This window comes from Dermacentor silvarum, chromosome 10 (genome assembly GCF_013339745.2).
Source record: "Dermacentor silvarum isolate Dsil-2018 chromosome 10, BIME_Dsil_1.4, whole genome shotgun sequence".
Lineage (NCBI taxonomy): Eukaryota > Metazoa > Arthropoda > Arachnida > Ixodida > Ixodidae > Dermacentor > Dermacentor silvarum.
The window spans coordinates 29214916-29240791 of NC_051163.1; the positions used below are offsets into that span (position 1 = coordinate 29214916).

Consider the following 25876-nt stretch of genomic DNA (forward strand, 5'->3'; position numbering starts at 1 on the left):
AAAAACAGACAAAATGGTGAGTTTTAGGTACGCACCGTTAGGTGTCCTGCGAGCAGCAAAACTGAATCCAAATTGGCGCGCGAAGTTTGAAATTCTTAGTTATTTTTTGCGTCGTGTTTTCAGTGTTTGTTCAAGGAAGACCACCTGTTACAACTTGCAGCGCGTGAAGCTCAAAGGCGAATTTTGGTAAGTAGGCTGGCGTGAGCTCTTTGATAGCCTTGCGGTAGGTGTCGGAGAAGTAAGGCCCGTAAGGCGGGAACTAAACTGAATGTGAAACATCGAAATAAAGCTCGTATATTTAGCCAATTAACTACGAAGATCTGCCACAGAGATCACATCTTCGATCAGCTTCATCTAATAACGCCGTGAGGTTGGATAGTTCTTGAATTCTCAGGTGAAAATAGAAAAATGAAAAAAGTGTTCTTCTGCTACCCCGACGGGGCAAGGAAAGCCTTTAATTGCGTAAAACTCAAATAACACGACTGATGTTGGTGACATTCATGTGCATTTTCCGTTTTCCTTCCTTTTGTCCCTTTTGTCTAAGTGTACACGTTCGTAAGCACCAGCTCTTTACCAAGTAGTGCTACCTTAATAGCATTAAAGTTGCTTTCGTGGCACACAATATGAAGGGTTTTGCCAGCTGAACCATTTGCCCGTACGCACTAAAATTTCACAGGAATATGACATTTTCCCGGACACTCTGTTTAATGTCGCGTAGGGACCCAGTACTCCCATTTCTCTTCCAGAATCAACCACATTTCCGTACTGCGTCGCTTGTGCCAATGCGAAACGAAGTAGCAAGTAGTTTCACAGAATAGAGCACTGCACGAGCCTGATTTTTCGGCCCGAGCCCGGCCCGGGCCCGTTTTACGAGGCCCGAGCCCGGGCCCGACCCGGGCCCATGTTACGGAGCCTGGGCCCGGTCCGGGCCCGGGCGTTCATTACAAAGCTTAGCTAGGGACCGCGTGTGCATGACCAGGCCCGGCCTGTAAGAAAAAAAAAAAATCTTTTTTTACTTACAGATTGCACCGTATCTGTCAGCCTCACCTTCTCGAGGTTTAATCAGCTGCAGTATATAAGCAATAAAAGGCCGAAATCTTTGTTTCTCCCACGGGAACATCAGTAATCCGGCCCATTGCCTGTGCTGCTATTTTTCCGCTGCTGCCCATGCACTTACCTTGATTTGTACGATATGGTTCCATGATGTCATTTAGCATACAGGGTGTTGCATTTTAGCTGAACGAATTTTTTTTTTAAATTGCCTGTGGCAGAATGCACAATTATGACCCTTCATCTAAACTACTCGATGAGGCGGCCATTGCTTCCACGAGAAATCAAAATGCCTAATTGAAGAGTTAACATAATTACCCTAATTAACTTTTGAATTGATTATTTTACGGCACATCTTTCAATCTACGAATTATAGCCACTGAGCTCGCAAGGCGTATCCACTTGGAACTAATTCTCAGGACTAAACCAGTTTCGAGATATTCATTTTCAAAATGTCCGACGAAATCAATCAAATCGAATCAATTTATTCTCCAGTTTACCTGCTGGACGGTCATTTTGAACTAAAAGCTACATACGTAGCTTGACGTGACCCAAAAGACCAGGCAAGGCAATAGTACAGCAAGCAGTGTGCACACAGGTACAATAATTCAGATATATTTCCAGCTGTCGCTGGAATTCCTCATGGACGAAATAGCTATGAACGGAAAGACACAGAATATTTCCGTCACGGCGAGTTAACAGAATTGGGAAAAGTTTGAACAGAATGCATTTTAAACTACACTACAATAGCAGTACTAGCTATACAACATAGCATGAGACTTAATTTTACAAGATTAACATTTGCCAAGAAAACGAAACCATATACACAAAGACAGTATAATAATCACATCAGATACATTACAAGCGAACAAAGTATGAGCTGAGGTCTTATATACTGAAATTATCGATATTTTTTGTATTTCTTCAAAGTGAATGGTAGGTTATGTATTAACGACTGATGCTTATAGAGTGTTCTGAAGTATGGAATTGACCATATCGCAGGAATTCTTGTATTTGCAATAATGCGACGACGCTCTAAGGAGGCTAATTGTTTTATGTAGTTGCAAGCTAATTCTGACATGGATGGCCTAATGGATGGTCAGAATGCCTAATTGATGAAATAACATAATTACGCTAATTAACTTTTGAATTAATTATTTTACGCCACATCTTTCAATCTATGAATTGTAGCCGCTGAGTTCGCAAGGCCATATCCACTTGGAGCGAATTCTCAGGACTGAACCAGTTTCGAGATATTAATTTTCAAAGTGTCCGACGAAATGCACGGGTGTTCCAGTTAACTTTTTGAGAAAAACGCTGTTTTATGCATTGAAGCACAAAAGTAACTGGCCTTAGCGCCAAAATAATGCAATAGTATCGACACTGGTAATAGTGCAATTGCAAAAGCGGTAACATGGAAATGGTTTGAGGAGCGGTTCTTTGTATAATTTATTTTTCCTTACGCGGAAACAATGTTCGCTTTTGTGGAAAAGAAAAAAATTAGCGTAGCTTGCACTGGCGGCACAATGCTAAAGAGACAGCGGAGCTAATCGGCACATAGCTAGTCCTGGCTTTTGGGCTAGGCTAAGCACTACCAAGTCATCTACAGGATTTCCCGGAATTTATTTATTATTGCGATAGCAATTATATGGACACTTCAACGGGATTTCTGCCGTCGCCGTGAGGTTTTGTATAGATAAAATCTTCGCCGCGCGCCGTATGCCCGAGCGGAAGCGTGCGGGGACGCGCGCTATCACGGAGAGCGAACGCACTCAATCTCCCACGCGCAAGCAAGGAAGCGGGAAGCCAGCGCCGGAGGGAGCGGGGGGGGGCGCACTTCTACTCTGCCAACAACCGCGCTCGTCGCTCGCCCGCACCGTCTCTTATCTCCACACGGCTCTGACCTTTATGCGCTGTGCATTCGCCGCTGTTTCCGTTGAAGCGATAGACCACACGTACCTTCGCCCGCTGCGGCGTATGCGCTTGCTACCAGCGTTTTGACAGTCGTCTGCAGTCATTCAGTGTGATCTATTCATGTTTGTTTGTGCGCGCTTACACCACGCTTGTTCATTCAGTTAATAATAGTCGGGCCACATTTTCCAATGCACGCTACACATACCTTCGCACGCGCTGCCCACGGGAAGCGCTTCTCATCAACACCACCATTTCGCACGCGCCTTCTCGTGGTCATCGAGTCTCGCTTCATGTCGGTCTACTTACGCCGCAGCACACCTGCTTACTTAATCAGCTCATGTTTACTACAATTCATATTGCTACCAAAGCCGCTCACCTTACTTCGTATGACATTGCTGTGTTGCTATCGCATTCATTGCTTCGCCCTTAGGGCGAAACTGTGACATTTTTATTGATCAATTATCGATTAGCTTTTGATTGGCTATCGATTGTCTATCGCAAGATATTGACCTGTATTTGGGCTAGGCTAAGCACTACCAAGTCATCCCCAGCATTTTCTGGAATTTATTGATTATTGATCAATTATCGACTAACTATTGATTGGTTATTAAATTGCCTATCGATGACAGACTAAGTTTAAGTAGTCTCCACCATTCTTAGCTAGACTTACCCAGGCTCAGCTTCCCTAGTTCACAGGTGTATGTGCCATTGCGCTTGGACCCTTTCTGCACTGTTGCCAGGATCGGCCCACATCTTTGGATTCAGCAGACACATTACGCCCGGCTGAAACAACTCCGCTGTTAAAATTGAAAACTTCATCTGTTTTGCTATTTTCTTTGATAAGATATACCAGTCATCTTGCACGTGTCACTTCAGCTTGGCACAGAATGCATTGAACCCTGCAATGCATAACGGTCGCGTGTGCTCGCAGGCCTACTTAGGCCCTTTAATGAGCGGGCCCGAGTCTGGCCCCGGCCCGTGGCTTCAAGCCCGAGTCTGGCCCGGGCCCGGCCCGAGCCCGCCGACAAACGCTTCGGACGGCCCGGCCCGTGCAGTGCTCTATGCACGACCCACATGGGGAGAGTTGGAAGGTCTCCAGAGAATCGCAGCGAGTTTGGCTGCAAAAGCGATAAAGTCAAGTGGACACACCAAGGGGCAGCCTTCTGGCTTTTCACTGCTGGCATGAGCTTTGTGCCCACACCACACCGTGGTGCATGCACTGGTTCCGAGTGGAAAGGATATTAAACGTCAAGCCATTTCAATCTAATCCTTTCAGTCAGCGCTGACAAACAGCGCAATTTCTTTTCCCTCGGCCCCATCTTCTGCACTGTCGAGGTGCGACGCGTGTAACACTGCCGCCAGCATTCCTCACTGCTCCAGCGTTGTGACACGCCCGGTTTATGCCAGGGTGCTGTTCTTACTGCGCAACAGCAGTTGTACTGCGTACTGTGTCGTGCCATATTGCCTCAGTGTTAGAGCACCATGCGAGGAGCTTGAGTTGCAATGTTAAGTACTTGCTATCGCTTTCAATGCCATGCCTTTGGACGAAACTGGCAATTTATTTTTTTTCCGCGAGCAGGTTGTTTTCTGGAACCTTTCTTTTTGTGACTCCTTTTCAATGCTATAATGACCCCACTGTTCATGCCTACCCTCCCCCCCCCCCCCTTCCTGCATTTTTATTGCACAGCATTATAGTTACTGCAAAAGTGGCTGACTTAGGCAAGTGATGTATCATTCAGGGGTGGGTCTGTCCAAAGTAATTTTGGCGCAATTTCTGGAGAAGTTCAAAATGCATTTTGGAGCAGACAAAATAGCGTTTCAGAGCAGCTTGGAGCAGACTAAATTTCATTTTGGAGCAATTTGGAGCAGATAAAACTTCAATTTGAAGTAGTTTGGAGCAGGCCAATCTGAATTTTGGTGGAATAATGGAATACGGCAGCGCACTTCTAAACCACGACGAAACACAGAATAAACGAACAGGAAGCTCGTAGTGGCAGCGCACTTCGCAGCTATAGCATACTAGAATATGGAACAGCGGGACGAGCGGCATCTCGGCCCATGCTTTCCTGTAAAGCCGGAAACATCGGTTGCGCAACGATCAAACTATCTATTTCCGCGCCTACGCTCATGACGATACCGGAACATATTTTCAAATTATGTGGTCCAATCGACGCTGTAACATAATTTCTGTGTCACCGCAGACCAAGAGAGCCGCAGTCAACCCTGGGCTGGTATAATGTAAAACTATTCCAATCTGTTTTTGCTGCGATAGCAATTATGTGGACACTCCAGGTGCATTTCTGGTGTCGCCTTGATGTTCCATACGAAGTCCAGGAGCGATAAGATCATCGCCGCGTGCTATATACTGTATGTGCGAGTGAAAGCGTGAGGATTAGTCGACGATGGCGGCTCAATCTCGCGCGCGGTCTCCCATCGCGCTCAAGGCACCGGGGAGAGGGGCCGTTCTACTGCGGCAGCAGCTGCTTAAGGCGCGGCCGCACGGGCCCCATCTTGAAAGCGATCTGCGATAAAGACATAGTGCGAGTGCTGATAGCTTTGTGTGCGCTGTTTTTTGCCGCTTAGTTCACGTTGAAGCGAGGCAGCACAAAGGTGAATGCGCTCGCTGCTGCCGCCGCGCTTCTTCACTCCAGCATTTTCCCAGCGAGTTTCTGCGGTATATCGAGTGTAATGTGTACATGTTTGCTTGTGCACGCATGACACCATGCTTGTTAATTTAGTGAGCGAACACATGTTTATAAGTTTTTATGGCTGATAAAACTACTATTCTTGCTTCTTATAGCTGTCTACTAATTTGCTATCGCAATCGATGCTTCGCCTTTCGGGTGATACTGCGGCGTTCTATTCCAAATCCGCCATTAGCCCTTCGCGATAGGTCAAAATGGCTCAGTGCCTCGCCCATATTGCCATAAATACAGATTGGAATAGTTTTATGTTATAGCGGCCTTGGGGGACACAGACGCCCGCCCGCTTCACCCGCTGCAGTGCGTGCCTCTGAAATATCTAGTTCGCTCGCAGCGCTCTCAGCCTACTTGTTGTGCACCTCAGTTAGGGAGCACTGCGCCACCCGGCCCACTAAACCGTATTCTAGCACACCGTAGAGTTAGTATACTAACTCTAGAGGAAAAGATGGTCGAAAAAAGTGGGAACCGCATAGGCGCCGCCATGTTGCTACGACTCATTTTTGTAGCACTAAATATATTCAACATATTATGCAAAAGCAAGCACTTACACGTAGCACCTAGGCACGGACAACGTTTGAAGTTCATTCCGTACATTTTTCAGAAAGATCGGATTTTCTAAATGATCAGAAATATCATTTAGAAAATTTGTATGTAAAATTTACGGTGTCTAAAAGGTTGCGTTTCCAGGTGCCTTAACTAGATGGCGCTACCACACTGACGGAGGCTCGGGATCGTGTTGATCGCGTGCCTCGTCTGAATCTCATTCGCCGTCTACGCCTGCACTCCTGCAAAGGGTAGCAGCATAGCCTTGCGGTTCCCGATTTCAATACATGGGCACTATGGGCAGCTTTTCCTCTAGAGTTGGGGCGCGATCTTGTACGCGTTCCAAAATGGAACGGAGGCGTTCCGTTCCATTTTGGAACGCGTACAAGATCGCGCCCTTGGTTACAGTCACACTATGCTAAACACAGCAACCCTAGCCGTTCCGACAACAGACGGCAGTGGCCCCGTGCCCGCCTGCCACTTGCCGGAAGCACTGAGAAGTCCAGTGTTTCATAAGTGCGAAAATTACAAGAAACTCTGCGGGAGGTGCCGTCACGCAGTGTTCGTAACGCGAATGACTGTACTCTTTTTCGGAGAACGAGTCCACTCGCTGTTCACGGCCACTGCCGAAACCGTTCTGGTGCAGCGTGGCGCAATTTCGGTCAATTTTCTGTGTTTGGCGCCGGAGTCCCGCCCCTGATCGTTGCATGATGATTGCACCATAGTGTACACGAGCTATTAATACATTTCTGCCAGCTAAAACCAAGAGCACCTGATAAACATGGGGGCTAAGTTTACATGGAAGACAACTAATGCTAATATATTTGCAGGAGATTAAAATGACTTTTTCAGGAGTCTTAAAAACAAGGTTTTCCATTGCCATATACAACACTTAGCATATCATACATTGCAGGACTGTAAATTGCATAAATCTAATTGGTGTTTATATAAGTTGCAAGAAAAAAAATTGTTTTCTGGTTCATGAGGCAACCGTAGACTGTGCATTCCGGGCAGCAAATGTTTGTTTTCAGTTCAACTTCGCTCTCCATTTAGCATGTCTTGCACTGTTGTTTTTTCTACATCTTCCTGGGTTGGTGTTGAAGTTCTAGTACTGGCTTTCAAGTAGGAAGGTCCTCACAATCTTCTCTGTCAAGCCCCATCAGCTGCTGGGCAAGCACATAACTGAACAACTGGCTGTTTCAAACTACAACTGTTCTAGACATTGTGAAAATTTCTCCATGCTGAATGTGCGGCAGACCTTTCGAGACGCACTTTAGAGGAATAAAACCACTCAGTGAAAACGTAGACTTACTGGCGGACAGCTGCCAACATTTGCTTTCAATTGTAATTGTAACGATGTAATAGTAGCAGCTCTGATTACAAGATTTCGATGTTGATCATGGGCCGCATGCATTTTTTTTATGGGGGGGGGGAGCAGCGAAAGGTGAATTTTTGTAACACTGTGCACAACTCAGCTTACCAAAAATTGCACCAAAGATAATTTTTGCTGCAGAAACAAAACCGCAACCGACAATTAAAGCCCTTTCCTTGGGTCTACCTACCGGGCAGTGGTACCTGAGAGATGACTTCAACGTGCTGAAATTCGCGATTGAAATTATTTATCTCCAGTGATCAATTTGAATTCGTTTATTAACAAAATAGTTAGCCCACCCATACTTAATGTTTGTGTTTAATGTCTCTTCAAAAGCTCTCGTGAAAGGAAACCTTAGCAGCACCTTGTCACCACGTCTGCTTCAAGTCATTTAAAATGCCTGCCTGTGTTCATGGCAAAAGCACCACGTGCCACACGATCACACCACTTCGTCATCGCCCCCGCACGGCGAACACGGCACTGTCTTTTTGTTTTTTTGCGCGCTTCCGTATATAGCATGACAGGAACGTAACATAATGATCTGTTTCGAGAAACCAAGATTTAAAAAGGCTTCAGTTGCAAACAACTTATGCCAACAAACCACTCTTTCTAGAAACAATGACGTTACCTCCTCTTCTCTTCTGTGTGTTATCTTTCTAACACACTGGAGAGAAGAGGAGGTAACGTCTTTGTTTCTAGAAAGATTGGTTTGTTGGCACAAGTTGTCTGCAACGAAGCCTTTTTAAACCTTGGTTTCTGGAAACAGATCATTATGTTACTGTCATATGTAAGTGCCGCGAGGTGCCGCTAGAAGATCGGAGCGGCCACCCAAGCTCCGTGAAGAAGTGAACGAGTGCACAAGCACGGTGGCACGAGGCGCGATCTCACAATGTCAGAACCAGGCGGGCAGCAGTTCCGAGCTCCTGGGGTGAACGAGGCGAGAGGTCCTGCCAGGCGAGACGTCCGTGGCAAGGTGCGGAGGATCGCGGAGCCGAGCGTGGACGAGGGCGTCCGAGGAACCAGGGCTCCTGCTGCCAGTGCTCGAGACGCTGGCTGACCCTAGGGCCTCCGGTCCCTGAGCTGTGCCGAGCAGCGTTCATCTGGCACAGATGTTGCTGTGCTAGACACGGTCCTCACGTGCGACCGCCGCACGTGGATTGCGAGTGGCGTACGAGCTGGGCACCGAGGCCGTGCTGGACTCTCTGCCTTTCTTCCGCATCACTGCGCACTAGCGAAAGTGCCGAACAGTCCTAAACACTACAATTTCGTTCCCTATCAGTTCTGGGCTCCCCAATGTGATGTCTGAAACAAAGAAAGAAAAACACAAAAAAAGAAACATTACTTTCAGCAATAGCAGTGTTACTGTTTTTACACTGACTGATATATCACACACTTCGAAGTGAGCAGTTTCTTATACCATGCATGAACAATGAGTAGAATGGCTCAGAAGGCTCTATAACCACCAACAAGGGTTTAGTGAGCATCTGGTTAGAAGCTATGAATCGAAAAGCATAACTGCATAGCTCCATGTTTTGGAACACTTTCACATTACAGCCTCCTATTATTGCATAGATCTTGTTATTCAATGCAGCAAATGATATGAAAAAATAAAATGAAAGAAAGCCTCTTGATCTCTGTTGCACTGTCTTAAATAACCATTTGAAACCCCTGTTTGAGCTAACAGCAAAGGCACCCGGTTTTTCTCCCCTCTCTCGTCATTTGTTTCGCATGCCTCTTACACAGTGAGAAGGTTTTCCTTTATCTGCCATTTTTACAGCCAAGCTGTGGGAGTTCGCAATGGTTTTTTGTGTGGTGGTCAGTGTGCGACAGCATGGTCAATATCATATGCAAATGCAGTGCAGCCTGTGTTGGAGCCCCAAAAATACATAATGATCAGAGATTATAAAATAAAAGTCACCTTGCGTACATCTCATTCGAACAGACAACTTATATGCGAAGTTTTTTTAACAAGTAATCCGTAAATTTGTTTCTTTCGTTGCATTATACCGGCTCCACGTTGGAGGTAAGCTAGGAGTTTGTACGGCTGCAGCAGTGAAAGCTGACACCATGTAGGGAACAGCGCTCAAATACAGTAGATGCCCTCGAGTGAGGCCATGACCCAGCAAACAGACCCATAGTACTTCCTCAGGGTGTGAGAACTCGCTACTACAGCTTTGCTATCTTTGTTCTATCAGTTATTCAGACTGGCATACATTTGTGAAGAATTTTTTTGTTTTTCTGGGCCTCATTGAGGGCTAAGGAAACTAGAGCTGCACTATCAGTGTGACACCAGTGCTGCACTGGTGCTACACTACCACCCCATGCCCACTTTAGTGCCCACACTCTACCAGAGCTGTGGGTCTGCCACTAGTGCAGCACTAGTGCTACACCAGTGTTATGCGACAACCCCATGCCAACCAATTTAGTGGCCGTACCCGGTCGGAGCTGCTGAGTCGGTGCTCGAGGTGGCCGATCTGCTGTTGAGAGCGGAAGTGCAGGGCCTGCGTCTTGTCGATGAGCTGCTGGTATGGAGACACGGCCTGTGTTCCCATCACCACGTGACCCTGCGGAGCAGAACACAACACGACACACTGCTGTAGAGGCAGCACATTACTAGGAACATGCACAAACACATGCACTGAACCGGAACTAAAGGTCTATTGCTGCAGGTCAAGTGTTTATGTAGACGCTGCCTTAAGGGCAATGTGGGAACGCAATTTTCACGATTATTCTGCATGAAAAACACTGCCCAGAAGCAAAATTTCAATCGTTATATCCGATATGCGGTGAATAACATATCGTTATATATGTTGTTTTTTTTTTCCTCATAGCCCTAATGCATAAGTTGATACTCTTAGCTTGACTCGTCGTCATAACCAATATATCGTTACATGTGGTATCGTTATATGCGGACTGCACTGTATTCGGTTATCACACTGTAGCTCGTCGATGGTTGACGCTCGCTCGGAGGCGGCGTGTCCGTGTCGCAAGATGCATCAGGAACTGAGTACACTATCTTTGCCGGCGATGATGACCTTCAACCCGCGTCGATACGATCTCGTCTGATTGGCATGGCCGTACGCCGAGGCGCGGGAGCCTCCGTTGGCGCATCTTCTGTCGGTTTCGCCGCTGGAGTCGCACAGTGCAAGATGGCGTGGCACGTAATCAACGGTGCAAGGTAGTGTGGTACGTTCAGTCGGGTGCTCCTCCGCTTCTCCCTCTAATCGCCGTATTTTTCTCGCCGTAGGAGGCTCGCGCTTCTGAATTCCAAAGGCGTGCTTCATCCAAAATTTCTTCTCGAACGAGCGATGATCTATCATTAACCTGGGAGCTCTCAGAAATCTGAATTCTGCGTGTCAGGTGAAGACACCGGCATGGTTTGCGAAGCAGACAACTGCGGTTGCCATCTTGCCCGCTGCCACTTCAGTAACCAATGGGGAGACGCCTTTCAGCACGGCAGCCAATCGGAGGCCCGCTTTCATCGGAGGGCCCGTGTGACCACCTCCAGCAGACCCGCACTTCTTTTGTGTTTGTGCGTTTGTTACAAAATGGCGACGACCGACGAATTGAGAAGCGGAACGGCGAAACTTTGAGCTTTCGAACGATACCAAGATGGCGGTGCTCGGTGGCGGGAAATACGAGATATGACTCCGTGAACTGCAGTGATTTTGCACAATTTAAAGCTGTTTTCTCGCCCTGCGCACTGCCAAATTAATTTTTTGGGGGCACTTCTAGTGCGTTTTCAGCCAAACCATTTTGATACAGCGTAGATTAGGCGTTGCAGATACCGAAACGTGTGGTTTCCAAAAATCTATTTTTCTCGCAATTTTCGCGATCTGATATCCCCTCGTCTCCCCCTTAATCGCCTCCCTCATCGGCACAGATATCAAGGAGGGTGTTGTCATCACTTGAAGCTGCTCGAGGATTCTTAGCGACAAAGATCGGTTAGCCAAGTCCATGTCGCTATGTAGCATTAGGAACAAATGTTCGACACGTGGAACTCTCAGCGTTCATACAACAAACAGCCTTTACAGCAGTTAGCAGCTTGCCTGGCTTGTACCGTTGTTTTGGCGCAGCCAGCGACTACTGGGTCAACTAGGTTTCGATAGATTGTTTCAATGAGGCACAGGCGACATGGCCGGCAACCATGCCAGTGAAACATCTAAATACAGCCGAATCTTGATAATTCGAACTCGAAGGGGCCCGAAAATTTGTTCGAATTAAAGGAAGGAGGTATTTTTGAAGTATTCGAGCACCACAGCATGATGCACGGACGGTGCGAGTCGTGAAATATCGCAGCGCGCAAGCGCATTGAGAGCGCAACTGCCCACGCCGGCCTACGCTCGCTTCCCGATAGCAGCAGAAAACGAAATTTCAGGGAGCGGGCGGTGCCGGCAAGGAGACGGGCAGATGCGCGGAGACCGTCAAAGGTGAGGCTAGGAGGGCGGCAGGGAAGCGGATTTGGCCTCTGCAACTCTGCCGCTTCGGTGACAGTGGTTTCAGTGGCTCCCCTCGCCCTCTCTCTCAACTCCCTCGTAGCTCCCTCACCTTCGACTGTCTCCGTGCGCGCCCACCGCCGTGCCAGTGCGCCAGCTTAGCCCGCTTCCTAAAGTTTCGTTTTCTGCCGTTATTGGGAAGGCGAGCGTTTGCCGGCGTGGACAGTTTTGTTGGCCGGACTGGGCCTCCGCCGCTGCATTGAGGGGTCTCTCCGAAGCTTTTGCTCTATGGCGGTGGTGGAGCAATGCCAGTCGGAGGTGCCGCCGCGTTATTTGGCGCGCTGCTGAGAGCATTGTGGGTGTGCGGTATGTTCGAATTAACCGTTGCAAATGCTTTGCGTCGAATTACCAGGCGTTATTGCCCATCGGAATACACATAACTGACGGGACCACAGCGTCAGTTCGAATAAACCGGAAGTTCGAATTAAGCGTGTTCCAATTAACGAGATTCGACTGTATTGTTTTCTGTTCGACTCGATAGCTGAACTGGCACGTGGTCGTGCAAATGGAGTGTGAATTATCATGCGGCGCACGGTAGATGTCCAAAATTGCAGTCGTCATTATACGTTACGTCTATGGTGCCTGTGGCAGTGCTGTGAAGCTGTCTAGATATTCGAGCATGTCCAAATCATCGGTGACTGAATTATACGTCGGCAACTGTAAAATGCAGATAGATGTCCTAGCAGTGAACGTAAGGTAGAAGTTGGGCAGCTAATGTAATGAGCAGGAAAGATAACGTGCGGTCTGTTTCAGAAACAGATTAGATGCCAAGGGAAGGAAAATGCAGCTCAAGAGTTGCTATGAACAGAACATAAGATCATTTTCCAATAGTCTCTGCAACACACAAGCGCACTAACAACAAGGTCAGCTCGTCCTGAAAAAGCTTATTTGTAAAAATGACCAGGTAAAAGTACGCACCAGCTTTGAATCGATCTTGGCGTCAAGGTGGGCATTGCGGATCAAGTTAACGATCCACTTCTCGGCCGCTTCAGGTGTCATGTTGAGCTTTTCTGCCAACATACTGAAAAAAAAAAAAAAGAACACGCATACGGAAATGAAACATTCTGCAGTGCAATTAAATAGAAGATGAAACAGCTAGAACAATGGAATATATAGAATTACATGGGTAATCTTGTCATCTTGGTGGACTGATCTATTGCTGCAAGTATGATGGCGATATGCTTTTCCAATTCTGAAGTGTTCTAAGTGCAGACCCAAAAGTATCGACACACTGCTCAAACAGGTATGCGAGTCTGAAACATTATTTCACAAATCAAGAAGCAAGCTTGTAGAAAGGTTACTAGGAGTCGTGATGACAGTAACGCATAAAAACAGATGACGCCGGGTATATTATTTGTGTTCTCAATCTGGCCAGCATTGGAGACAGTCTACGTTGACAGCTTAGAAGACGGCTTCGAGCCCAAGTAATGGAATGCATCTGGAACTGTCTGGAAGATGTCTCTGCGACATGAAGCCACCTCGCATAATGTCATGACAAAAAAACAAAAAGGCACATATTATTGCTATATTTATTACCCTGCATGTGTGAACCTAAACACCACGACTTACACTGAGCACCATAAGAAAGCGTGACTACTTTTTTCTGTGGGCAGACGACCTTCCTGTTGAGTTTCCAAACCTACTGCTAAGCCACCACGTTGATTGGACATCAAAGTAGCCTGCATCGTTTTTTACTTCCCTGCAGTCTTCACAAAGCCTGACCAAGGCATTGATGCAGGCTAGTTGGTCTGTCATATTGGGAACTCCAATAGTGCTAAAAAGACGGGGACAGACATAGAAATTGCAACACACGGCGACAACACACGGCCGTGTGTTATCGTTCCTATGTCTGTCCCCGTCTCTTTAGCGCTATTGGAGTTCCCACTATTGAGGTTCACAACGCTGTCTTTTATGTCAGCTCAGCCAGAGTTAGAACGAGACTTAAGATGGCCACTGCCTAATTAGCCTTCCACAGCAAGCATTGCAACACATCCTATGAAGCTTTTATGTTTTAAACGTCAGCAGCCGTACTTGATGGAGATGCACTCGTGGATGCGGCAGAAGGTCTCGAAGATGAAGAGGCGGGCGCTCTCGATGAAGTCGTCCTGACAGGCCACCAGGAAGAAGTCATTGGAGAGGACCACCTCGCACTCGCGCAGCTTCTGCTGGGCCTTGTCAAAGTCGAAGTTGACGAACAAGCACTCCACGAACTCGGTGATGGGGTCGTGGTAGGTGTACGACTCCTGTGCGTCAGGTTTCCCAGGAGAGGGTTAGTAACACAAGCAGCACAATCTCTCCATCAAACATGCACAGAGGCCAAGATAATTTAGCAATAGCATTCAAATTTTTTTCCTTTGTGCACTTTGTCAGTGGTTCGAGTGGGGCTCCAGCTAGCGTATTTACTCGCATAATGAACGCACCTTTTTTTCCCCGAAAAATATGCGCAAAGTTGGGGGTGCGCTTATCATGCGGGGTAAAATTTTGGCAATTTTCTTTCCGCGGCCACCTCTAAACAAGTCAGTTTCGCCCGAAAGGCAGACCATCGATTGCGATAGCAAATGTGTAGACAGCTACACGAAGTTAAGGATAACAGTTTTATCGTCCGTATAAATTTGCAAAGTAATTTAACCAACATGGTGTCGGCGCACACAGGCAAACATGAACAAATCACACTCGATGACCATGGACACTCGCTGTCAAAATGCTGGTGTGAGGAAGCGCGGCAGCAACATTGAGTGAAGTGACCTTCGTGCCGTGCATCGCTTCAATGCAAACTGAGCGGCAATAACGGAGCACGCACAAAGGTATAAGCTGCCGTCGCACCTAGACTCAGCCCCTGACACAGATCGCTTTCAAGATAGGGCATGCGCGGCCGCGCAATGCGCAGTCGCTGCGTTGCCCCCTTGCACCGGTGCCATGCACGCAACGAAATACGGCGCATTTCCTCCCTCGAACGCAGGAAATAGAGCCGTGATCATCGTCGGCGCCGATGGCAAAAATGCGCCTGGAGTGTCCATATGATTGCTATCACAATAAAAGTAGGAGACACATGGTACGATTCAGTATCCGATACGGCGTCCTATACAATCGCACCCGCCGGACGCCATATCGGATGCCGAATCTTACAGTGTCTCTCCTACTTCAGAGCAGCAAGTTCAGGGTGCGTTTATTACGCGGGAGATTTGACGACTAAAGTTAGGGGTGCATTCATTATGTGAGTAAATACGGTATATTATCAGGACAGCCTCTTTGCGAGCAGTGAATAAATGAAATTGTGGGGTTGTAGCCCCTTGCGCTCATGTGACAGGCCCCACCCATCCCACGAAAATATTAGTTCCGCTCAAATGTCAAGAAACAACCAACATGTGCGCAATCCTAAAATTAGCTTTTGCCGGATAATGTGAACAACAGTCGGCATGCACGCATGTGACCCCAATAGCGACGCCTCCAGTAGTTCCATGTCTCGCCGAAGCTTAGGGGACAGTGAATGCGTTGAACGTCATCTCCCATCGAAAAGGCCAATTTTCAGCCTGCCCTAGCAAAATTTTCACTCAAGTGGTACTAGCGCCGCCTCTACTTCGCTTTCGTGAGCGGCAGTCGCCAGCATTTGTCCGAATCATCTGTTAAATTATCTGCCATAGACTAACATGCACTTTTGCCGGGACCAAAATACCGGTCCAAATGATCTGAATTTCCAAATTAATCGGAGTCAAATTAACGAGCTTTTACTGTAGCGTTGTACCGAGCTTTTACTGTAAAGGCGCGGGAGCATTGCTCGACCTGAAAAAGATAAAGTGGAATCATTGCTTAATTTGGCCATCGCAGCGGCACACATGCAAGGAGCTTTCCATCGCAGCGGCACACATGCAAGGAGCTTTCGCAAATGAGACAGGGCTGCCAATCACAACAATGAAGCGATTGTGATACGGTTGCCACCCTCTGGAGCAGCAACTTTGTCAAGGTTCCCAGACACCAGCACGAAACTGCACTGCCTCCCGCACAAAGCGGGGATCGTTTCTTCCATCCAGACAGAAGGTCCCCTCTCCCAGGGGATACGCGGGCGCGACACACCATCTTGCAAATCCGAGACATCGTCGTCACGTGATGTGCACTCCTCACTAACAGCCTCGTGTGAATACCGCAATAAGAAGGGGGCACTGTCAGGGAGCCACTGCTGGTACTTATAGCTACCCTACACTATCACCTCAAGTGCCCACATTGTACTGCCTCTTCACGCACCAGCTGCCACACCAGCTAACATCAGCTGCCACATGGGAACCTCTGTGTCCGCTGCTAATCTGGCTAAGTGCCTGAAAGCACTCTTTACAATCTACAAATTTTACTACGTAGCACGCTTGGCAAATGCATTTAGATCCCCCTTTCGAAAGTACTAGTTGAGTACCACTAGGATGCTTCAAGGGCCCCAAACCACCTCAGATATTTTTTGAACATTTCAAGTAAACACGTGCATCGAGTTCAGAATGCCGTCACGATCAACAATGCCAAACGCTGCAGCGCTATGCGCCACAAAATAAAAGAAACAATGCCGTCCTCCTCTCCTGGCCTTTCCGGTATCCCCAGCGGTCGTCACGATGTCACCAGGGTGCATCTGGTGATGTCAACCGGGACGACGATGTCGACTGGTCGAGCAAGAACCTATGACTTCCGGTTAGTCTGCTAGCAGGTAAGCGCGCTCCCTGCTCTTCCTTGCCATGTTGTTCGATTGTACGCGCTTGCAAATAGGTAATTACAGCCCGCAACGCAAGTGCCAAATCGCTCGCATTCCAACACAGTGGTCGGTCGTCTCCCGTCGATAGCCTGTGCGCTGCAGCTGAGCTCGACAAGTATCGGAGCTCTCGTTCATGTTAAACGTTTGAAAGCAGATATTGTTTTTTATAAAATGTACAATTTATGCATCGCTTTATCTAGCAGAAATAATTTTGCTTGGAACAGAAGCTGCAGCCAGTATTTTGGTCCCAGCAAAAGTGCATGTTAGTCTATGGCAGCTAATTTAACAGATGATTTGCACAAATGCTGGCGACTGCCGCTCACGAAAGCGAACTGATTAGCTGCGCGAACAGAGTGCAACAGTGTTGGCCTTTCTGGACGTGCGCGCAACACAGGGTCCATAGCGGTATGCTTCGCAATAGCGCTGGCCGGCAGGGAAGCAACAGCGGGTAGCTCAGAAGCGCTCGAGTCGCGGCTAAGGCTCGTCCACGTTACCGGCACGGTAACTCGCTGCACGCCGTTTGCCATTCGCGGGCCGCCGTTCGACAGCGGTTTTGCTCACGAACGGCGAGATTTCCTTGCCGTACGTAGAGAGGATGAGACCGGGACTCATTTGTGTGGCAGCCTCACCGCCGCTTTTCGCTCGACGGCGCCGATGTCGTCGCTAGGCCTTTTCCTGTTCCCTTCAAAGCTAAAACGGACGGCGCTTCGAAATGAATTACCGACGCTCACGAGCCGCAACATTTTCTTATCGCTGTTGTTGCTCTTCGAAATAATTGTACACAAAGAAGAAAAATACGCGGATATTAGGAGCGCCGTCCGCTGCAATGCGAGCACAGCCGAGCCGGTCGTCTCCTGTCGATAGCCGTGCGCTGCAGCTGAGCTCGACAAGTATCGGAGCTCTCGTTCATGTTAAACGTTTGACAGCGGATATTGTTTTTCATAAAATGTACAATTTATGCATCGCTTTATCTAGCAGAAATAATTTTGCTTGGAACAGAAGCTGCAGCCGATGTTTTCCTCCCCGGCGGCGGAGGTGCAGCTTCACGCGTTGTTGATTGGTCCGTCGATCGTGCAGCGGGCGGTGCGCTGGCCGAACTGCCGTATACTTTGGACACCTCTTCTACGGCACTGGAGGACGGTTCGCCGTTGGTATATTTGCTGCTAGCGCGGACGTGCCTTAACCGGAAGTGGGCAGAAGCGCGTTGGCGACGAGGAGAGACCAGCGCATTACAATCGAGGGCGCGTTAGAATCGAGTAAATAAGGTAAACGTTTCGAAATTTCGTGCCGAACCTGCACATAACAAAATCCTCTTTATAACGAAGTTTTTCGGGAATTTGTCAATTTCGTTATATCCAGGTTTAACTGTAATGGGATTTACCTGCTGAATGACCTTCACGAGGTCACGAAGGGCATTTCGCTTCTGCTTGTTGGTGATGACGGCACATGTCAGGTACCTCAGGATGTGTGGACAGATGGTCTGTATGGTGTTCAGATACCTTGACAAGGAGCAAAGAGACAGAAGAAAATTATAAGAATTATAAATAGGTGTGACCGTGCTTTGCAAGAAGCTGTAAACTTTTCAATCCAAAAGCTAAAGCTGCATTGAACCCTGCCTTTGGAATAAAACGACGGCGAGCCTTGGAACTTGGCCCAAGTCCACTAAGAAATTATACTGGGGCAATTTACTGGATGCTTACGTCACTAAAGAGGTCACTAAGACTCCAAAAACGCCTAGATCTTAGTAAAGAGTGTACAAGCATACCTGCAAACCTGTCTATAAGACATGCGAAAATCCCTTTGAGAGGCGAAATAGCATGTATTTTTTAAAGCTTGCCCCCCGAGCCAACGCCTTCTGAGGGACACATACACACTTTATTAATGATTATCTATCTCTAGATGAGGCACACAAGCAGCCACAAACTCAAGACAGCAAAGACTTGACACACAACATATTCTTTTTAGATCGCAGCGACTTTTGAAAAGACTTTGCTGCTGATTTCACCTGCTTCAGGAATTTCTCTGTTATAAACTTCCTTTGCAATAACTACCCCTCCGGCGTCCTTCAACCATAATAAGACCTCCAATGGAAGGTTCAGAGAACGAGTGAAACGTTCTTGTGAAAAGAACGTTTTTTTTTAAAAGACAAGCCACAACATTTACAAGATCATAAAACGAGCACAAATTTGTAATCTTTATGGAAAATTCAGTAGAGTCAGCAGGCATGCCAAGAGCTCACTAAATTGGGCGACTTTCTCGCCACGTTACCAATAACGCTGGCACAGGACGTGACTTACTGTGGCTGTCCAAGGAAGAGCTCTATGATGAGGTCACGGCCCTTGGCGTGGTTGAAGAAGACAAAGAGGCTCCAGTGGATGAGCCAAGTACGCTGCTGCAGCGAATGCAGCGGCGACGAGAAATTCTGCGGAGGAGAGAGGAGACAAATCAGAAACTGCCTCGCTCATTCCGAATGCTTCTCCAAGAAACCATGCCAGTGAAGCGAGATTATTTTACCAGAAATGTCAATGCATTCACTAATACTTGTCAGCACTCACTCACGTTCCCCCCTCCAGCCTGCTCATAGTCACCAATGGTCACTCGTGTTCATAATCGCATACTTATTGGCACCCACTTACACTCACACTCGCGTCTGCTCACATTTGCCAACACAATCATCCATACCCATGTTCACTCAAAGCTCACAGGCACTCACACCCGTTCATACTCATGTTAACCAGCACTATCTCATGTTCATACTAGTGATGCCAAACTATCGATAGTAAACACTTCTATGTAGCATGTATTGAGCAACAGAAAGCTATATCGGGAGTTTTTCATGTTGCTCTACAATTTTCTCACTGACACTTTTTTCATCTGATTATATATGAGAAGTTGACTAATTAATTAAGAATAATTATGTAATTAGGCAGAATGCAAAAAATAATCGGAGCATCTCCAAGCAACAGCAAACAACATTACCTTGGTTCTGTCCAGCTACATGGCATTTTGCATATTTTTAGGATTTCGCTCAAGTTACGTAAACACCCTGTATGCAAATAAGTACAGCTGAAGATAAATTTTTCTTGCATGGAAGGGGCCGCAAATTTTTCCGAATTACTGGGCAGTCGGAATAAACAAATTCTAATTAGAACATAAATTTCATTAATTGTTGAATTGGAGAGTCGGCAACCCAAAATACAGTTTCATCTCGTGTTGACGATACCCTCACATTGGCGGTAGAAAGTGAAGCCTGCTACGCTTTCGCGTGCACTCCGCCCCCACGGCGAATAGCGTCCTGCGCAATGGGACGACAATATCACGAAAAACGCAGGCAGAGGGGAGCGAATGGTTCAGCTGCCTCTCGCTTCAACACATCTCCAAAAATAGTCTGTGCCCACCCGGCTTGCGCAACAAGACGGTGCGCACCAAGCCTAAGGCCCCCATCCTTCTCGGCTCACCCTCGCACGCTTTCACTCACACCCAAAGCATACAGCGGACGGGGCACGATAGGATCTAATCACACCTGGACTTCAAAGCCACAGGGAACACAACGCACTTAGACTTCAGAAGGAACACGACGCTACTCCACTTTGGTGGTTGCTCTTAACCGCGTGGTGCACTATTCAAGAGGCGAGTTCGCAAGCAGCCGCTTGTAATTCAACCATTGGATCATATGCATTGCAGAAGTTTCCATTTATTGTCTCGGTATTCCTCCACGTCAGCAGTGAAATTTCGTTATATTGAAATCGCGTATAAACACACTTCGTTATATTGAGGTTCTAAATGTATGGTAGAAGTTAGAAAAGTTGAATACTTCATCATAGTGAGAATTTTGTTATATTGAAGATTTTTATATTGAGGTTTAACTGTGTATTGTATTTAATCGTAAATAGGTCAAACACAAACTAGGTTGACCCCAATATATTCAGCTTGCCAAAAATAAAGCATAATTTAAATATAGGTCAACCCATATGTTTTGAGAAAAACAAAAAGGCTCTCAACATGACACCTTTCTTAGAGAGTAATAGATTAGGGGACGCAAGCCGCTTGCGTCCCCTAATCTAAAACTCTGTTTACCGTAAGCTCGGCTACTAAATTTCCTAGTTGATGCCACAAGCGGCATCCTCGTCGGAACTGCCATAGAAGTCATCGTCAGATGCTTCATAGGCATCCTTGGCACCCCTAACAACGTCATCCACGGTGCTACCGAGTGCACTGGATATCCAGCTTTCCTTAAACCCAGCATGCATATATCCAGACTAATTCACAGCAGGCATGACAGAGGAACTCCACTAGTTCGGTATTTCTGCTAGCTTTGTTCACAAATATAGGTCGAGATTCTTTGGTCACGAGTATAAGTCAATAGCTTATTTTGTGAAACATTTCCAAAAGAAAAAGGTTGGCCTATATACGAATAAATACAGTAAGCTTAACTTTAGTGAATCCTGGGGTTTTAAGTGCCAAAACCACGATTTGATTCTGCGGCGCGCCGTATCAGTGGGGAGACTCCGGATTAATTTCGACCACCTGGGGATCTTTGACGTGCTCCGAATGCACGGGACAAGGGCGTTTTTGCATTTCGCCCCCATAGAAAAGCAACCGCCTCGCCTGGGATTTGATCCCGAGACCTCATGCTTAGCAGCGCAACATCATTAGGTGCTAAGCCACCACAGCGAGGTAAGTTTAACTTTAGACTAGTAGTTTAAACCTGCAACAGAAAGGCCACAATAGTATTTTTCAAGTACAATCTGGCACCGAAAGGGAAGTGATAAGAATAAGCTTGCATTGCATTTATTTTCATGAACTTCACAGGCCACTTACGTTGTTGTCTATGTACTCTCGCAGCCGGCTCAGATCATCAAGGGCCACGTCCCAGTTCTGCATGAGGATCTCGGAGGCCAGCTTACCCCACAGGTTGTTCAGGTAATTCTTGTCATTGTTGGAAATCTGGAATCGCCAAGATTGCAAGACAACACGGCTTCAAAACACGACAGGGTCTAACCATTCACATGGTTGAATGAAAGGTACCGAACACACTCGTGTAAAGGCAGCACTTTAGAGGCCCAGGCTGTCGGCGTCTACTGCGTGATCATGCTCAAAAACAAGTGCTAAAAACAGGGTCAAAACAAGTGCAGAATTGATCAAAACTAGTTAAAAATGAACTAACATGATTCAGAATAATTTAAAAGACAGAAATAACCAAGCATTAAGCATATTAATTAACAGAAATTCGTTCAAATCGCTTCAAACTATCATCAGCAAAGGCTTTGGCTCCATGTGTGTGGCGGTTTCCCATCAGTTGTGCCTTAGCAACGGTGTCAAAGCGGATGACGGATTGCTAAACACAAGGTAAACACAGGAAAAAACGAGATAAACACAAGGGAAACACCAGCGAATCATTGCTCCGCACTTCCCCAGCTTTCACGTTGAGTGGAACTGCATTACTGCCAAGTTTACCATTGCATTTTAATGCGATAGCAATTATATGGACACTAAGCGGATTTGTGCCATCGACGTCGCTGTCAGGTTCCGTATAGAGTCCAAGGGCGATAAAATCGTTGCAGCACGTGAGGGATGCGCTTGTTAGAAGCTTTTCAGTTCAGATTTCCATTTGTGAACGCCATCACTCACACATATCAAATAATGTAAATATGCCTCTTTTTCTTTTTGCCAAACAGACTCCCCCCAAACTTTATATATTTCACTTTAAGACTTTGCTCGTTCAGCTACAGCTGACCACTTCAACAGAAACAGAGGCCAGTGCTCACCAAGAAACGATGGAGGTACAGGCATTCTCCAGCACCTGTATAGCCACCTGTTTCGTACTGATGCTTTGCATAGGCGTACAGGCGGTCAATCATTTCTGGATTGATCTGCAATTGGGAGAAGCAAGGTCAGCGTTAACACGTTGGTATGTGTAAGTCACGGAAACGCACTAACAAACACAGCATGCAGCACATCGTGAGAGTGCCATTTCCTTACATCATAACTCTTTACGTTAGCTTGTGTATGCCATTCTAAAACATACTTTAAAAAGCCTTCTCACCAACACGAGCAAGTCTGAACCGTTGCAGTGAAGTAGACCCGGGCAGCTGGCGAAGAGTTCAGTTCATCACAGAGTAAAATGCTGCTAACCCCAATGTGCTGGCAAACTAGACTCATCAGTGTGCTGCTCAAATGCTAATCGAGCTCTTTAAGGCTGTTTACACAAAATTTTGGCAGCAGCCATTCTACTTGGTGAATTCAGCATGTTTATTTTGTTGCTTTAAAGACAAATGCAAAGAGGGTATGACACAAGGTGTGGGAATGAAATCATTGCTACTTGACATCGTCACTTGTAGCTATTTGCCCAAAATGTCAACAACAGTTTCGTTTAAAGATTCTCCCCACAAAGGTGAAATGTTTGTCCCACTTAGTGGATTGATTGATTCACGAGCTTTAGTATCCCTTGCTTCAGGATTTGAGGGGTCGCGACTTGGAAACAACACTTATGATTGATGACAATGCAACAGCAGCTGCTCTCTCGTGTTAACGAGATGAAAACGCTGCTGGCAGGCTACTTTCTCATACATTTCAGTAGCTTTCCTCGTAGCTTGCGTTACGTTGCACCATGTTTCCCAATTTACTAATGTGATTAGATTGGAATTCCCATCCTGCTTCAGTAACTTTGTGTCTATCTGTCTAGTCTCTTTACGTCGCCCTTCCCAGTGGCTCGGGTTGTCTACTAGCTTGCGCCAGTAAATATGAGCTGGCCGATGTCAAGCCAAGCCGACCACGTGGGCCACTGGGTAAGGGTCCAAACAGAAAACTTGCTGCTGGCTGCTGTCCGACTTGGGTCACCTAGTATGTGCCCGAACATACAAATTACCCTACACAATTAAATAAAGCACAGTCATTAAAATATGTAAAAATAATGAACTTCCTATCACCAATTTATATATGCACCAACACTTAAATGCCAATCGCATTATTGTAGATAATCAACCCTAAAGGGTGCGTTCTTTGTCTAGAATATGTTGGAAACAAGCTTCTCGTACATACTCCATTAGGATTTACTGTTTCCGTGAGAATCGAGAAGTCGCGACTTGGAAGCACAGGCCAGTGATGACGAAGCAGCACACTACTTGCATTCTCGTGCAAACACTGGGACTATGAGAGATGCTGTTGCGGAGGGCTCCGAATTAATTTTGACCGCCTGGGGTTCTCTGACATGCACCTAAATCTTAGTGCATGAACGTTCGTTCATTTTGCTCTCACTTAATGCAGCTGCCACAGCCAGGAGTTCAAACCACGACCTTATGCCAAACAACCGCCACTGAGCCGAGACCTCGGCTGGTGTCACATTTCGTTGGCCACAGTGACAGACGGCAGGGTTGTGAGCAGTACTTTGAATTGAGCTTGTAGGGCACACAGGGAAAGGTTGCCGGCAATGCACTGGTACAATTTCGGTCACTTCTCGCACTAAGAAAACGTGTGAAGCTGCTTAAACGTTCAATGAAAAAAGCACAACTGCATGCTTAAGAACACAAGGCTTTACTTACGAGATTGCTGATCTGCATCAAATGGTCCAAGACCTGCCGGCTGTCCCTGATCGAAAGGAAAACAGCGTCATTGTCAAAAAGGAAATCGATTCAGTCATCAACCATTGGCACCCGTCCCGTAATAACGCAACTTATCGCTTTCTCGCTTGAACTTACCGGGAACTTTGGATGTTCTTGCACACTTCGTCGTCCTGGCAGGCTTCGATCAGAGCAGAGGTCTCATTTTTCAAGACCACGAGCGTGTTCACGACCTCGGCTCGTCGCTGGATCATGTCTAAGAAAAAAAAATACAATGAAGCAAGTTTTTTACCACCTTCTGTGCAACTTTAAAGGCATGACAGAACCAGGGAACGGGTGGGCTACCTTGCGGGACTTCGGCGTCCGGATAACACATCCTGTAGACGTCGATGTTGAAGTCGACCATCTTGGTGTTTTGCAGTAGGTCCAGCTTGGCTTTGAGGAGGTCATCTTCGTTATATATCTGGAAGGTGGCGTAAGCCAATAAGAAAGTGATTAGATAAATCGTAAACATGCAATATGGGAGGAAGGCAGATTTATTACGTCTAGCACTAGTCACTTGATCGGCAACGAAGCAGACAGTCGAGCACTTTAGGAATAGTCCACTCCTGACATCAACAACAAAGTGACTCCAGAGAAAAAGAACACGACACAAAGAACTTCTATAACAAAGTTACCCCAGTCCTAGCAAAGCCACGTTGTTTTGACACACACGAGGGCCGGCATGACAACGGGTTAACTCGCGAAATATAATGACAGTCAGACGTTATTGAACAACTGAAATTGGTTCAAGAATGCATACCGGCTTTATGAACACTTACACTCTTGTTCTGAAGGAATTCCAGCAGCGGAAATACCATATGCCGGTCAATGTACTGGCCAACCGTGTACGTCAAGTCCCACTCGGCCATTTTGACTGTGAAAGAAGACTTTTTTTTTTTTTCCCTTCCTCCATGGTTGCCAGCACAATTGCCTTTTGTTGCCAGACGATGCTGGCATCAACTGCTAAACTTTTCAAAGAATCGTCAAACAACCGCTCTTTTACGACAAGTTTGTCGTAACGACGTTTACCTTTTTTTGTAAATCTTCTTGCTGTAGTGCTTCAACAACGAAAGACACTTTATTGTGAATAATACTAAAAAAAAACAGACAAAGTGGTGAGTTTCAGATACACACCGTTAGGAGTGCTGCGAGCAGCAAAACTGAATCCGAATCGGCGCGCGAAGTTTGACATTCTTAGTCATTTTTTGCGTCGTGTTTTCAGTGTTTGTTCTTTGCTTCCTTAAGAAAGACCACCGTTACAACTTGCAGCCCGTGAAGCTCAAAGACGGATGTTGGTAAGTAGGCTAGCGTGAGCTCTTTGGTAGCCGTGCGGTAGGTGTCGGAGAAGTAAGGCCCGTAAGTCGGGAACTAAACTGAATGTGAAACATCGAAATTGAGCTCGTATATTTAGCCAATTAACTACGAAGATCTGCCACAGAGATCACATTTTCGATCAGCTTCATCTGATA

At 46.7% G+C, this 25876-nt stretch overlaps 1 protein-coding gene across 1 annotated transcript; it reads right to left on the minus strand.

Moving 5' to 3' along the window:
• Window positions 1-7841: 7841 nt before the first annotated feature.
• On the minus strand, window positions 7842-25300 carry LOC119466115 (eukaryotic translation initiation factor 3 subunit E-A-like). The gene is made up of 12 exons (XM_037726602.2): window positions 25187-25300; window positions 24711-24828; window positions 24504-24621; window positions 24348-24393; window positions 22575-22679; window positions 21628-21753; window positions 19104-19228; window positions 18188-18305; window positions 14109-14320; window positions 12996-13098; window positions 10017-10145; window positions 7842-8883 (listed from the first exon to the last, which is right to left on the minus strand). Exons 1-12 carry the CDS (start codon window positions 25274-25276, stop codon window positions 8857-8859), a joined length of 1317 nt encoding a protein of 438 aa, XP_037582530.1. The 5' UTR covers window positions 25277-25300; the 3' UTR covers window positions 7842-8856.
• Window positions 25301-25876: the final 576 nt, after the last annotated feature.

What these genes read in the sequence shown, in the direction of transcription:
- LOC119466115 (XM_037726602.2), bottom strand. Translation starts at nt 25,276, where the DNA reads ATGGCCGAGTGGGACTTGACGTACACGGTTGGCCAGTACATTGACCGG. An exon ending in TGATGCAGATCAGCAATCTC is followed by an intron (nt 22,680 to 24,347) that starts GTAAGTAAAGCC and finishes TCCCAATTGCAG; the next exon opens with ATCAATCCAGAAATGATTGA. An exon ending in CCAAGATCGATTCAAAGCTG is followed by an intron (nt 10,146 to 12,995) that starts GTGCGTACTTTT and finishes TCTGCTCCGCAG; the next exon opens with GGTCACGTGGTGATGGGAAC.